Source organism: Monodelphis domestica, chromosome 5, assembly GCF_027887165.1.
Source record: "Monodelphis domestica isolate mMonDom1 chromosome 5, mMonDom1.pri, whole genome shotgun sequence".
Classification (NCBI taxonomy): domain Eukaryota; kingdom Metazoa; phylum Chordata; class Mammalia; order Didelphimorphia; family Didelphidae; genus Monodelphis; species Monodelphis domestica.
In genome coordinates, this window is record NC_077231.1 from 208,899,955 (window position 1) to 208,913,746 (window position 13,792).

The window sequence follows — 13,792 nt, forward strand, 5'->3', positions numbered from 1 at the left end:
CCTGCCTGCAAGCCATCATCACCCCCTGCCTGAGGTTGTCCATGATTGTGTGAGCCAAACAGAGACTTGTGATGATTTATTTGCTCCCTCCAGATGACAGGGGTGCTATCATCCTATTAATCAAATACAACCTTCTTTTCTTTGATATTAGTAATTGTTTGATGATTTCTTTCTGTAACCTTTTTTTTAAATCCTTACTTTCTATCTTAGTAACAACTCTAAGAAAGGCAAGGACTAGCCAGTTGGGGTTGAGTGACATGCCCAGGGTCACACAACTAGGTAATGTCTGAGGCCAATTTGAACCCAGGCTGTCCCAACTCCAGGCTTGCTACCTGGCTGCCCCCTTCCTGGATCATTTTGAAAGCTGCTCTATTTATTGGAGATAAACTCGCCTGTGTCCTCAGAGGGGTTGAGCAAAGATGACTCTCCTATGAAGGGAACCAGGCTGGAACAAAGGAGGTGGCCTTGCTCCCTCTGCTCAGCTTCCCTGGCCAAAGGTGACATTGATCCTGGATCAGAAAGCCACAGCATGGGATCCTAAACAGATTCTGTAGGCAGGCTGGGAGCTGGAGAGGATTGTCATAGGAAATATGACATGAAATATCATAGGAAAGTTTTCACACTTTTCAGTTCTGGAAGGGTCAACTTGCTCAATCCCATTTTTTACAGATGAGGAAACCAAGGCACAGAGAGGAAATGTGTTCTCATTTGCTTAGAAAACTCCTCCAGTGGAAAATCCCTTTATCATACAGATAAGAAACTCAGAAACAATGTTTGTAGAACAATATGAGAATGCAAACTATTATTATTTATTATATACATCTCTCTCTCTTTCTCTCTCCTTCCTTCCTTCCTTCCTTCCTTCCTTCCTTCCTTCCTTCCTTCCTTCCTTCCTTCCTTCCTTCCTTCCTTCCTTCCTTCCTTCCTTCCTTCCTTCCTTCCTTCCTTCCTTCCTTCCTTCCTTCCTTCCTTCCTTCCTTCCTTCCTTCCTTCCTTCCTTCCTTCCTTCCTTCCTTCCTTCCTTCCTTCCTTCCTTCCTTCCTTCCTTCCTTCCTTCCCTCCTTCCCTTTCCCTTAACTTCTGTTTAGAATCAATGAACAAAATGGAAATATGTTTGGCATGATAATACACGTATAACCCAGATCAAATTGCTTGCCAGCTCTGGGAGTGGGGAGGGAAAAGAAGGAGGGAGACAATTTGGGTCATAGAACTTTGGAAAACTTCTGTGTTAATTTATTACATGTAACTGATAAAAACAAACAAACAAACAAACAAAGATTTACTCTCAAATCAGGATGGTTTACTGGTTTAAAGATTCACCAAACTGGAAGGTGCCTTGGGTGCTACATGGTCTAGCTGCTTGGGGTTCTATAGAATTCCATTTTACTCTGAAGTCCATTGATTTAAGGTATTTGACCTTCCCTACCCCTAGAGAATGCTTCATTTTGCAGCTCTCTCATGGAGTCCTTTTGGATGGGATCTGTAATCTACTCTTTATGTACATTGGTACTCCTTGTACTGATCAGCAATTCACCTGTAGCATACAACTGTATCCAGGTGTGGAAGCACATTCCAGTAATCTCTGCTACTGGGGAGAATGAAGCTGTTGGATTGGAGTCTGGGAGTTCTTGAGCTTCATTCAGTAGGCTAAGCTGATGGGCTATTCACACTGAGTGGAATCAATGTGAGGAGTCCCCCAAAGCAGAGGGATCGTGGGGCTGTCTGAGGTAGAGTGGACCCACTTAGATCAGAAACGGAGCTGATCAGTGGGAGAAGACCCAAGAGAGGAAAACCAAGTCACAAAAAACAAAACAAGGGGGCAAATAGGCGTCTGGGTGGATTGGGAGCCAGGCTAGGAGGCCGGAGGTCCTGCCCTAGGTGCTTCCAAGCTGTGTGACCCTGGGTCAATTGCTTAATCCCCACTGCCTAGCCCTTTCAGTGCTGATTTGCCTTGGATCCACTACACAGTATTGATTCCAAGACAGAAGATACGGGCTTTAAAAGCAAAAGAAAATAGATTGAAAAAAACACACATAATCTTTGAGTTTTCTAATGATGTGGGCTGAAATGTCCCATAAGCCCTGCCAAGTAGCTGTACACAGCCCAAAGAACATGGGAACAATAACTAGCTGATTAGGACAGGGCTACCTTTCAGAGAAGACATGAGTTGCTTAGATTCATAATTATGAGAAAACACACATCAATCTTTAGACACAAGCTAGGTCACTTGGGTGAGGGCTCTGGACAGCACACACAGGTGGCTCAGTTTCTCAGTTATACAGAATTAGGGTCAAACAAGGCTCACTTTCCACTTCCCTCCTTTGGAGTCTTCACAGAATCAGGCAAAAGTGACCTAAAGTTGCTGCAGGGTATTTAGCATATCATTAGCATCCCATTTACATAATGGTTTGCTCTCCTGGCCCCACCCCCCCCAAATGAGCAAACAGAGTGGACCATGGGTAAAGTGATGTCCATTTCCTGGAGACACAGGACAACAACTGCCTGAACAAATGACCCCTTCCTTAGAAATTAATTAAGATAAAAAGCCTTCCTGAGAACTCCTAGCCACTCTTATGTTTTATTCTTCTCACTCTCTCCTTTTATTTACCCTACCTCCTTCCCTTCTCTTAATTACTTACTATACTGGCTACTCTGCTATCAAATATTCTCTTAAAATAAAACTTGTTTCCTTGAAATGGAGTCAGTTTGAGTCATCAATCAATTCTTTGGATGAGACCCAATTAGCATTAACCCCTTCACTAATGTAAAAATTAAATTATATCTCTAATTATAAAAATATTATATTTTATGAGTTTTATTAAGGGTTATTAGAAATCAAGGATACAAAATAAAGACCACATGCCCATGGCTGATTAGCCCATTCAAAATCCAGGTGCTTAGCTTACCACTATACTTGCTACATCACTGCAATGGAAGAGCAGAAGCCCATGGTGTTACTGCCATTTAAATACCAATTGTGATCTCGCCAACATGGAGACTCAGGTCAGATTACAGGGAATTCTGGGAAATACCAAGGACTTCTGGGGATTGAAGTCTAGGGTTCAAAATCTCCATTTTTATACTAAGTCACTGAATGGTACAGAGTACTTGCCCTTGGTCACACAGCTAATATACATCTCAGGTAGGATTTTTACCTAGATCTTCCAGATTCCAAAGTTGGCCCTCTATCCACTATGACTTGCTGCTTTTTAATGTGCTTATAAAGACAAAGAAGTTATTAAGCACTTGTTAAGTGCCAGGTACTGTGCTAAACACTAAGAATAGAGGTCAGGAGAGACAGGAAAGAAGGGAACTGAAAAAAAGGAAGGGGGTTCACCTTGGCTAGGCCCAGATATAAAACTTAAAGAGAGTCAAGAATGGAAGTGGACCTGATTGGCTTGGGTACTTCCTCAAATGGAGGTTCTGAGCAGAAATTTATAAAATGGAAGAGAGAACTGAAGAAGTGGGAACATCTACAACTTTGAGGGGCTGGGGTAGAGATGTAAACACCCCAGGAATTAGGAGAGGAGCTGAGTTAGAATTGGTCATGTAATTTTATATTTTACAATTATTTATTGTTATAAATATCTGTGATATATTCTAGCTGTAAGTCACAAGCACAGGGCCTGGCAAATAGCAGACAACTAATCAGTGTTTACTGATAGACTGACAAGGACCAATCAATCACAATTCCAAAGCGCTCATGATAAAGCTTGCTATCTACCTCCAAAGAGAGAGCTAAGAGAGAGCTAATAGACTCAGAGAACAAAGTGAAACATCATTTCTTCTCCTTTTTGTTTTGTTTTGTTCTTTTTTTGTACATGGTTAATGTGGGAATTTGTTTTGCAGGACTGTGCATATTTTAATGAGTTTTGTTTTTATTACTTAAAAAAATAAATATCTTATCATTGAAAGCCCTATGAGGTCAAGGATTGCATAGCAGGTATTTGCTGGATGGGTAAGTAGACCAGAATGAATGATTTGAGTGGTAGAGTTGAATTTATCATCATAGGACCCACTTTTCCACCACCATGTTTAGGAATTCACTCCACCTTTCTGGGTTTGGACTAGATGACTCCTAACCTTCTAGTCCAAGGTTCTTGATCCTATGATTCCTTGAAAAGTCATTCAGTTAATGAGGGGCAGAATCAGTATTAGTAGTGATTGGGTCTCTTTACTCTCAGCCCAGAGTTCTTTCCCTATAGGACTCCTCTTGTTTCAGGCTCTTAGAGCCCTGTTTTGGTCCCCACTATCACAATTCCTCCAAAGCAGCGTGGATTTTTTGGAATCATCCCCTTGAGGAGACTCCCTGGATTTCTGGGTCTGGACTACACACAGAATAATGTTTCCCTCTACTTGCAATGGTAACTGCAGAACTTCCTAGATGTTTCCACAGAAGGTCTGAAGGGTGGGCTCAGATGCTATATAGCAAACCTGGGTAACCTCCTGGATGGAGGGGGTATATGACACTGGAATGCTCTGTTCTTCAGACACTATCAGCAAGTGGAATTGGGAGGTGGGAGAAGTGATGTGAGAAATAGAAGACAGTGTGAAGGACGGGGATCCCAGGCAGTCTCCAGTTGAACTTGGACCTGTAGGGCATTTTTTATCTGCTTCTTCTTTCCTAATATCATGCTCCATCTTTTTGACACTGCCCTATAGATTCATATAAATGTGGCCACTTTTGCAATCTCTATTTTGTTGCCAACAGGGCTTAAAGTACTTCTTGCCCCCCCAAATTTTCTGGCATAAATGAATGAACCTCTCTTTTTCTCCTTAGAGTATTATTCTTTGAGGTTGGGCTTTTATTTTAGATAGTACTTTGTTAATACTTATGGGAAACTAAGTAAAATAAACAGAATCACAGAATATACGATTGTGAAATGACAGAGTTTGGGAATTTGACTCCAAGATACCCTTGCAGTGGTCCAAGAAGCTGGCATCTGTCTGCTAGACTCCCATCTGTCTAATGTCTCCAGTCTAGCTCCATTTGCTTAGCCATCAGCCAACACTCTGCCTCAAAATGATTGTCTTTATTCCCTATAGAGTTGGTGGTTTAGTGAAAAGGATACTGTTTAGAGTCAGAAGAACTGGGTTCAGATCCCAGCTCTGTCCCTTACATGTTCTTAAGCAAGTTATTTTAGCTAATATTTTTCATTGAGACATAGGAACTAGAAAGGTAACCATCTTGATATTTTATAATAAAATGAATGATACTGACTTTTTCGTGTCCCTTCCCCTCTTTTGTATATTTTATTCAAAAGCTAAATCCTAGGGGTAGTAGAGAGAAATGCCATGCCTGGAGTTGGGAGGACCTGGCTCCAAATCTGGCCCCAGACACTTCCTAGCTGGCCTTAGACACCATAGCATTTGGAGGTTACATGAAATAAAGTGCAGAAAATGTTATCTGGATTAGACTGTAGTACCGTCTTTGATAGGCACCTGGAAATTTTCTCTACCACGTTCTTGCCTTATTCTCCATATCAGGTAATTTGTCATGGAGATACATGACTTAATCTCAATTACCTAGACTCTACCCTTCTGTCCTAGAGTTGTTACTAAGACCAAAAGTAAGGATTAAAAAATACAACCCTGAAGTCTTTCCATTTTCTAAATGTAATTTTAGTTATCTCTCAGATACCACCTCTTTTGAGCATGGAACTTGGCTGATTTTAAAAATCAAATGAAAAATTATGACTTCCAGATGAAAGAACATTGAAAGACTATAAAATAACTTCTCAAAGCCTCAGTTTCTCATCTGTAAAATGGGGATACTCATATTTTTATTACCTACCTCACAACATTGTGGTGTTTTAGGAAAGTATTAAACCTTAAACGTACCATGGCAATGTGAGCTATTATTAGACTTTTCTCAACCCAATTCAGGTTCATTTCTATTTTGAAACTGGCTGCTTTCTATCATTTTCCAAATTCAGAATTTCCATTTGCCATGAGTCTACCATATTAGCATGACTCCACCCAGATTTACTGTGTCACGGTGCTCCACCCTCATCACCATGGAAATGTTTACAGGTTTCAGATACACACCCAATGCTCTCCAGTCATAGAGCTTGTAGCCTGGATACCAAAGTGGAAGGTCACCACCAACTCTTAGGGTGGGCCATTTCTAGACAAATAGTAGTAAGGGGTACTTTTAGCCACATTCTAGGGGGCATACAGAGTAACCTCTTTTTCAATCACAAAGTCACTGGACCAGAAATTCTGCGCTGGAGAGTTTTAATTTGCAAACTCATGACCTTCCCGGTTCTGAATCATTACATATTTCATCTCTCCCTGGTTCCTGATCCCTTTTTGTCCCCTTCCCTCTTTCTGCCTCTTCCTTTTCATTCATTCATTCATTCCCACTTTCTTCTTTCTCTTTTCAGCTCCTTTCTCCCCTAAGATATCCACCCTCTCTGTGGTAATGGAGAAATTGGGGGTTCCATGAAAAAAAATGCAGGAACTGTTATCTGGAGCAGACAGAGCCTCTAGCTATAAACTATAGTATAGTCTTTGAGGGGCACCTGGAAATTTCTTCCTTTCTCCTTTCTCTGAAGACCAAGACTTGGAGGTTCAAGTGCTGCCTCTCACACATATTGGCTGTGTGACCCTGTGCAAGTCATCTAACCTTTGAGGCTTCAACTCAGAATTGATTTGCATTTAAAGGAAGTTCCTCATTAGTGTTTCCCTATACCAGTGAAATTTGTCTTTATCTCTATTCTGAAAGGGATAAAAAAAAATCAGGCTTATTATAGATTAAGTCTTGTAAGGGACCTCAGATATTTTCTCATCCATAGACCCTTAAATTTTTTTTTCAGATGAGAACAAAGAAACCCTGAATAGTTAAGTTATTTGCTTCAGGTGATACACATCAGAAGTGGTAGAAGTGGGATTTGAACCCAGGTCCTCAGATGCTAAACCCTTCAGTCTTTCCACTGTAGTACACTGTATCCCCAAATTCAATCATCCTCATTTGTTCTCCTGCATTTTTGTTAGAAGAAGAGGAGGGAGCTACGCTTTTAGAAAAGGGCTGGAAGGGGCATGTTCTAATGGAGGAATCTGAGTCTGCTTGAGAAGCCTGCATCTACTTAGGAGGAGCCTGGAGGCAAGGAAGATGGATGGAGGAGAAATCAAGGAAGATCATTTTCTCATGGAGGGAGAAATGATAGCCATTGGCTTGAATCAAACAATATTCTTGTTCTACAAAATACTTCTTTATTTTACAAAGTATTTCAGTCGTTTCAGTCATGCTTGACTCTTTGAGACCCCATTTGAGGTGGAGTTTTTTTTTGGCAGAGATACTGGAATGGTTTGCCATTTCCTTCTCCAGGTCATTTTACAGATGAAGAAACTGAGGCCAAAGGGCTAAGTGACTTGTCCAGGGTGACATGGCTAGTAAGTGTTTGAGGTGAGATTTGAACTCAGGAAGAGGAGTCTTCCTGACTTCAGATCCAGCACTCTATACACTGCAGCAAATAGCTAGCAGAAAAAGAAAATAGCTTTTTTTCCCCTGTAGTGCTTAGGCACCTTCCTCATATTATTTCATTTTACTCTCAAAACAACCTGGGACCTATGTGCTATTATTATCCCCACTTTACAGATGAGGAAACTGAAGCCAAGAAGGCTTAAACAAGTTGTAAGTTGCTCAGAATTGCATATCTAGGAAATATTGGAGGCTGATTTTGAACTCAAGTCCTCCCCACCTCCAATTGAACATTTCATCCATTATTCAAAGTTGCTCCCCCCACCCCCGCCCCAGGAGTTTAATCATATTTACAAAACTCCATCTGGCACCTAACACACCATCTTGTTCGCAATGAGGACTCAAAGATGATGATGATAATGATGATGATGATGATGATGATGATGATGATGATGATTGAACCCTTACCTTCTGTCCTACTTCCAACAACTCTAAGACAGAAGGGCAAGGGTTAGACAATCAGGTTAAGTGACTTGCCCAGGGTCACACAGCTAGGAAGTGTCTGAGACCAGATTTGAACTCAGGTCTTCCTGACTCCAGGTTTGGCTCTCTATCTACTGAGCCACCCAGTGGTACCTCCAAGATTATTTGTAGAATGAATGAGAAGACACTCTATCTCTATTCCTGAGCTATGGAGAAAAGAGAACAAGTATAACTTGGTCTAGAATATAACCAAGTACTAAATGATGTGGTAGAAGCCAGTAGGGATAAAGCTGCCCATCTTTCCTTAGAAAGGCACTGAGGACCTCTGGGAACTAGAGAGTTCTGGTCTTTGTAGAATCAGCCACAGTGTAAGGCTGGGGAGTATGAGTTGGGGGTGAGTGGGGGGGGAATGAAGGAGGGCTGCCTCTCCTGGCTATTTAGCTGGTTTGGAAGGAGGGAAGTGATTTGGGGAAGCTATCATACCCCCACTTGCCATCTCTTCCTTTGCTATTTGAATGAATGAATGAAAGAGTGAAAAATGCACTTATTAAACACTCTGTGCCAAGCATTATGCTCTAGCCACTGTAATTATGAGTAACATGTTGAGAGGATCAGGGGCTTGTAGCTTGCCTATTCAGGGCTTGCTTTTCCTGTCTGAGTAAAGGAGTGGAAATTTCCTTAAGAAATTTGAGAAAGTTTGTACCCTTGGAAGAAATGAATCTTAGCTTACTGTGTTTCTCTCCAGAATTTCACTCTTTTGGGGACAACTAGGGAGTTCAGTGGATAGAGCCAGGTCTAGAGACAAGAGTTCCTGAGCTCAAATTTGACCTTCCTAGCTGTGTGACCCTGGGCAAGTCCCTTAACCCCAATTTCCTAACCTTTCCTGCTCCATTGCCTTGGAACCAATACTTTGTAGTGATTCCAAGACAGAAGGAAAGGAATTTAGAAAAAAACAATTTTACTCTCTTAAAGTTCATGTGATCAATTCAAATGAATTTTAAAAAGAATTTATAAAGCGGAAACTATATTCTAGGCATTTTGTCCCTATCCTTCAGGAGTCCACACTCACAGAATTCCAGATTTATTGCTGGAAAGGAGAGGAGAGCTCATCGTGTTCCTCATTTTTATGGATGAAGAAACTTAAGTCCAGAGAGGTAGGAAAGTGATCTATCCAAGGTCACAGTTGTAACAGGAGTGCCAAGACTCATATGAAAGTAGTCCAACACCAGAGTCAAGGTGCTTGCCCATGGGTCCACCCTGGCTCCTTTTCTACTTGAGGGAGTAGATAAAACTTTTATCTCCTGAACCTGGGATCAGGGCAGTGTGTGTGGAGAGAGAGAGAGAGAGAGACAGACAGACAGACAGACAGACAGACAGACAAGCAGAGACAGAGAGACAGAGACAGAGACAGAGAGAGACACATAGTGAGAGACAGACACAGAGAGACAGTCAGACAGATACCCAGAGTCAGAGACAGAGGGACAGAGTCAGAGACAGACAGTGAGACATACAGAGACAGAGACAGAGAGAGTCTGAGAGTGGAAAGTGTGAGTGTGTATGGCGTGCTTATGAGAGTGTGTGTGTGTGTGGTGGTGGTGGTGGGGACCATACATGAATAGGGCAGTCATCAGAAAGAAAGAAGGTAAAACCAGGATGAATCCCACACAGTCTGGTAACAACCTTCATTATCTGCCAGTGCCATTCAGGGAGGCATTTCCAGGCTCCGAGATCTCAGGTTTAGAAAGGAGACGGTTAAGAAAGAAAAAGGGGGGGGAGTGACACTGGTGGTTTGCTTTATTTGGGGAACAAATCCCTGCTGTGGGAGATGCACGCCCCCATCTCAGCATCCCCCCTTAAACCCTCACTTCTCTCTTTCCTCCGTTCCCCCTCTCTCCCAGGCTTAGGGGAGCCTCCCCATCACCATGTTGATTTTCTTCCCATCTGGGGTTGCATTAAGTACCTTCTCCACAAATACCAGCCAGCCTGTGCCAAAGGAGTTCACTTGACCTTTCTAGGCAGCCATGATCAATTCTTCACTGAGGAGAGGCTCCAATTAGAAGTGGAGCCTGTGGGGTTGGCATTATTGGCCCCTCATTTCCTCAAAGTGATCAATTTAACATGAGCTCTGGGGCCCTGCCAGCCTCAGCTCCAAGAGGGTTGTGGGTCACAGGAATGCAAAGTGGAGCTATTTCCTCTGCCCTAGCTGCTAGAACAACCTCTGGGAAGTCAAATCCTATGGGAAGGGATGTTAGCTAGAAGGGAAAAGAATTCCATCTCCTAATGGGAAGGTCTGACTGATTCCCTCCCATCACAGAGAAAGCTCCTTATTGCAAAGAGAAAGAACACATGTTATTTCATTTAATAATCACAGCAACACTGCAAGGTAGGTGGGATTATTATCCCCTTTTATCTTTGAAGGAACTGAGACAGATAGTGGTTAAGTATCTTGCCCAGGGTCACACAGTTAGTAAGTGTCTGAGGTCAGATTTTGAACTCAAGTCTTCCTGACTCCTGGATCAACATTCTATACACTGGACCACTTATCTGGGTCATTTGTTACCAAGGTTTTCTTTATCTTTTTTTTTTTAATCTCAAGAGGAAGAGGTGTTGGAAGGGAGAAAAAAAAAGCTTTGTAATTAAAACAAAATTAAATAATTTAAAATTTAAAATTAAGTTAAAAAGAAAACAAATGAACTAAAATACAAAGAAATATAGTACACCTATTGGCTGTCTGTGTTAGAGACTCTTTCTTGCAAAGCTCCCTGCCACAGTGACAGCTCTGGCTAACTTGGAGAGATTCACAAAGTTCCCGCCAATGGGCAACCTCACCTCTGTGCTAGTAAGTTGGGCCAGACTGGCAGCTGCCCTCTAGGATAAAGGCATGATCACTCTCCATCTCCCTCTCAGGACTGGCTGGTCCCTTGAGAGGCAGAGCATACCACCTGCTCCCAGCTAGAGATAGGAAGGCTGGGTCCTTTCAGAGCCAGAGCAGCCAGCGTGTCAGTGAGTGAGTGAGCTGTCAATGTTTTCTTGGGGGGAAGGAAGGGAGGGAAAGTTCTGCCCTAGGGCACCAGAAAGGTCTATTTGGGCTCCTGTGCCAGGTTCCCCCTATTTCTCTGTTGTGTGGCTCTGACCTTTTTTTTTTGGTGTCATTTCTTTCTCCACCTGTTGCCATGGGACAAAAAGTCAGGCTTTAGAGAAAGGTGTAGAGAAGTTAAATCAATATGGAATAGATGATCTGAGTATTCTGGGGGTCCCTTCTCTCTCCCACCCCCCAATAGCCACTGTTTAAAAATTTTAGAGAGAAAACCCCACCCACCCACACATATAGACAGTAAAAGACACTCACCTCTGCTCCATCTGTGAGCCAGGGTAGCCTGAGCATTGTAATATAGCAAGAGAAGCATTAAGGTCTTCCAACACATCTTTGATGTTAAGAAAAGAAAACACCTTCAAAGCCACCCAGAACCCCAATATCTGTGGATGCTGCAGCAGCAAATGATTTGACCCCAAAGTTGTAACTTTCTTATTGCCCTTCCTCTGGCAGAAATGGAGAAACGCCTTCCCCTTGGAAGGAAGGGCTTGCCTACCCTCCTGGGTGGGACAGAAGTCTACACCTCTCAATCCGGGCTCTCCCTGGAATTGGGGGACTCTGCTTTCACAGACACACTCTGTTTTTGAGCACATCTGGAGTGACTCATGGGGCATGTGATTTCCTTGGCAGAGGGCTGGATAAATATAATTTCTGTACTTAAGTTCCATGTGTTGGATGGATCCACTGGAACTTTTCTTTAGCAAACAGGCCCAGGGAACTTGATTAGGGAGCCTGGTGAAAGGTTGGCTGGATTCTCCATGGTTCCTGGGACACAGTAGCAGGAACTGGAAAAAGATGAGCAGGGTTGCCTGGCCTGGGATGGAAGTTATCCTAGCTTGGAGACACGAGGTCAGCGAATTGCCCTCAGGACAGCAAAAGCATTGCATTGCCCAAGGCAGGATGTCTATTTGCCTGCTTTCCCAAGGGACAGAAAAAGGAATTTCTCTGCCCCAGGCCAAGTCCAAGAGCTGTTCCCTGGAGTATGGAAGGGAGGGTGAGTCCCGATTTCTTCTATAGTCTTCAGGGAAAGAGAAGCTCTGATGAGAGGCAGTGTAGTATAGTGGATAGGGTACTAACTAGACCTGGAGTCAGAAACATCAGCTGGGTTCAAATTCCACTCCAGGTACTTTTCTGCTTTGAGATTCTTGGGAAGTCCCCTGATATTAGTTTCCCTATATGTAAAACAGGGCAGATGAATTTGTCTCTCTGAATTCTAGGGTCTAACTCTAAGATTTTATGATAAATGAGGATGATATTTATTGATCAAGTATCCTAGAAGTAGTGGTGTGCTGAAAAAAAATGTGCACAGGACACACTTTAGTTTAATCTGCATTTTCCACATTTACTCTATCACTTTCTTGAGGCAGCTAGGTAGTGTTCTACAGCACTGGGCCTGGAGTTGGGAAGACCTGTGTTTGAATCCAGCCTTGGACACTGGTTGGATGACTTTGGGCAAGTCACTTAGCCTCTGTTTATCTCAGTTTGTTCTCCACTCTTTCTTATATCATGTTTGACTCTTCATGACTCCTTTTGGGGGCAAAGATACTGGAATAGTCTGCCATTTCCTTCTTCAGCTCATCATACAGATGAAGAAACTGAGGCCAACAGGGTTCAATGACTTGCCTTGGGTGACACAGCTAGTACATGTCTGAGACTGGATTTGAATTCAAGAAGAGTCTTCCTGAATCCAGACCCAACATTCTATTCATTGTATCTTCTCACTGCCTCAGTTTATTCAATTGTAAAATTGGGATAGTAACAGCCTCTCCCTTGCAAGGTTGTTGTGAGTTTAGTCCAATATTAGCTGTATAAATGCCTATTCATTTTACCTCAATCTAGGCAGTCAACAGAACAATAAATTGAGTCTTTATTTGTGCACTTTACCAATTTTTGAGGTGTAAATGCTCACACTGAAAATTTAATAACTGGCCCCCCTGAAAGCTACATGAGCTGACTTCAGCACACCCCTTCCTAGAAGTGTCCCTGATCAGGGCGGGCCTAAAAATGGAATTACTGACCAATGCCTTTTCACTTTCTCCAGTGCCCTTAGGCTGTGATTCTATCACTGTCTTTTCCATCTAACTAAATAATTGGGATTCACATTTTTCATTTGAAGAAATATATACTGTTGGGGCAGTAAGGTGTTTGGGTGGTTAGAGAGCCAGACCTAGAGACAGGAGGTCCTGGGTTCAAATTTGACTTAGACACTTTCTAGCTGAATGATCCTGGGTAAGTCACTTAACCCTCATTGCCTAGCTGTACCATTTTTCTGCTTTGGAACTGATCCTTAGTATTGATTTTAAAATAGAAAGTAAGTTTTTTTTTAAAGGAAATACATACTGCTATAGAGGATAGAACACTGTTTAATCTCCTGTTTCTGAATTTCGAATTTGTGTTTATAGACAGTGTAATTTGTCTTTCATCTTTCTCTATTTTATTCGTGTTATATATATATTTTTAGATTTATGCTATAAGTATGAATCTATTGAGGCTATATTTGGTGCTTCACAAATATTTAAATTACATCTGACACTTCACAAACCACTTCACAAATATCTCATTTGATCTTCACAACAACCACAGGAGGGAGAGAGATGCTATTATTATTATCCCCATTTTTTAGATGAGGAGACTGAAGAACAGAGAAAGTATGTGGTCAGGGTCACACCATTGATAAGGACCTGAAGTTGGATTTAACTCAAGTGTTTCCGCCTCCAGTTCTAATATTGTAGCCACTGGTGGAAACTCTTTGTTTTTTAGCATTATTATGTTATGTTTGCAATATTATTTTA

The 13,792-nt window shown here is 42.1% G+C and overlaps 1 protein-coding gene across 1 annotated transcript in view; it reads right to left on the minus strand.

Annotated features, from left to right (window-relative positions):
- Nucleotides 1-11,560, minus strand: part of FAM180A (family with sequence similarity 180 member A) — a 30,726-nt gene extending 19,166 nt beyond the window's left edge. Inside the window, exon 1 of the mRNA XM_007504382.2 lies at nucleotides 11,256-11,560. Coding sequence (XP_007504444.2) covers nucleotides 11,256-11,331 — 76 coding nt within the window. The 5' untranslated portion in view covers nucleotides 11,332-11,560. The remainder of the gene's footprint in view (nucleotides 1-11,255) is intronic.
- Nucleotides 11,561-13,792: the final 2,232 nt, after the last annotated feature.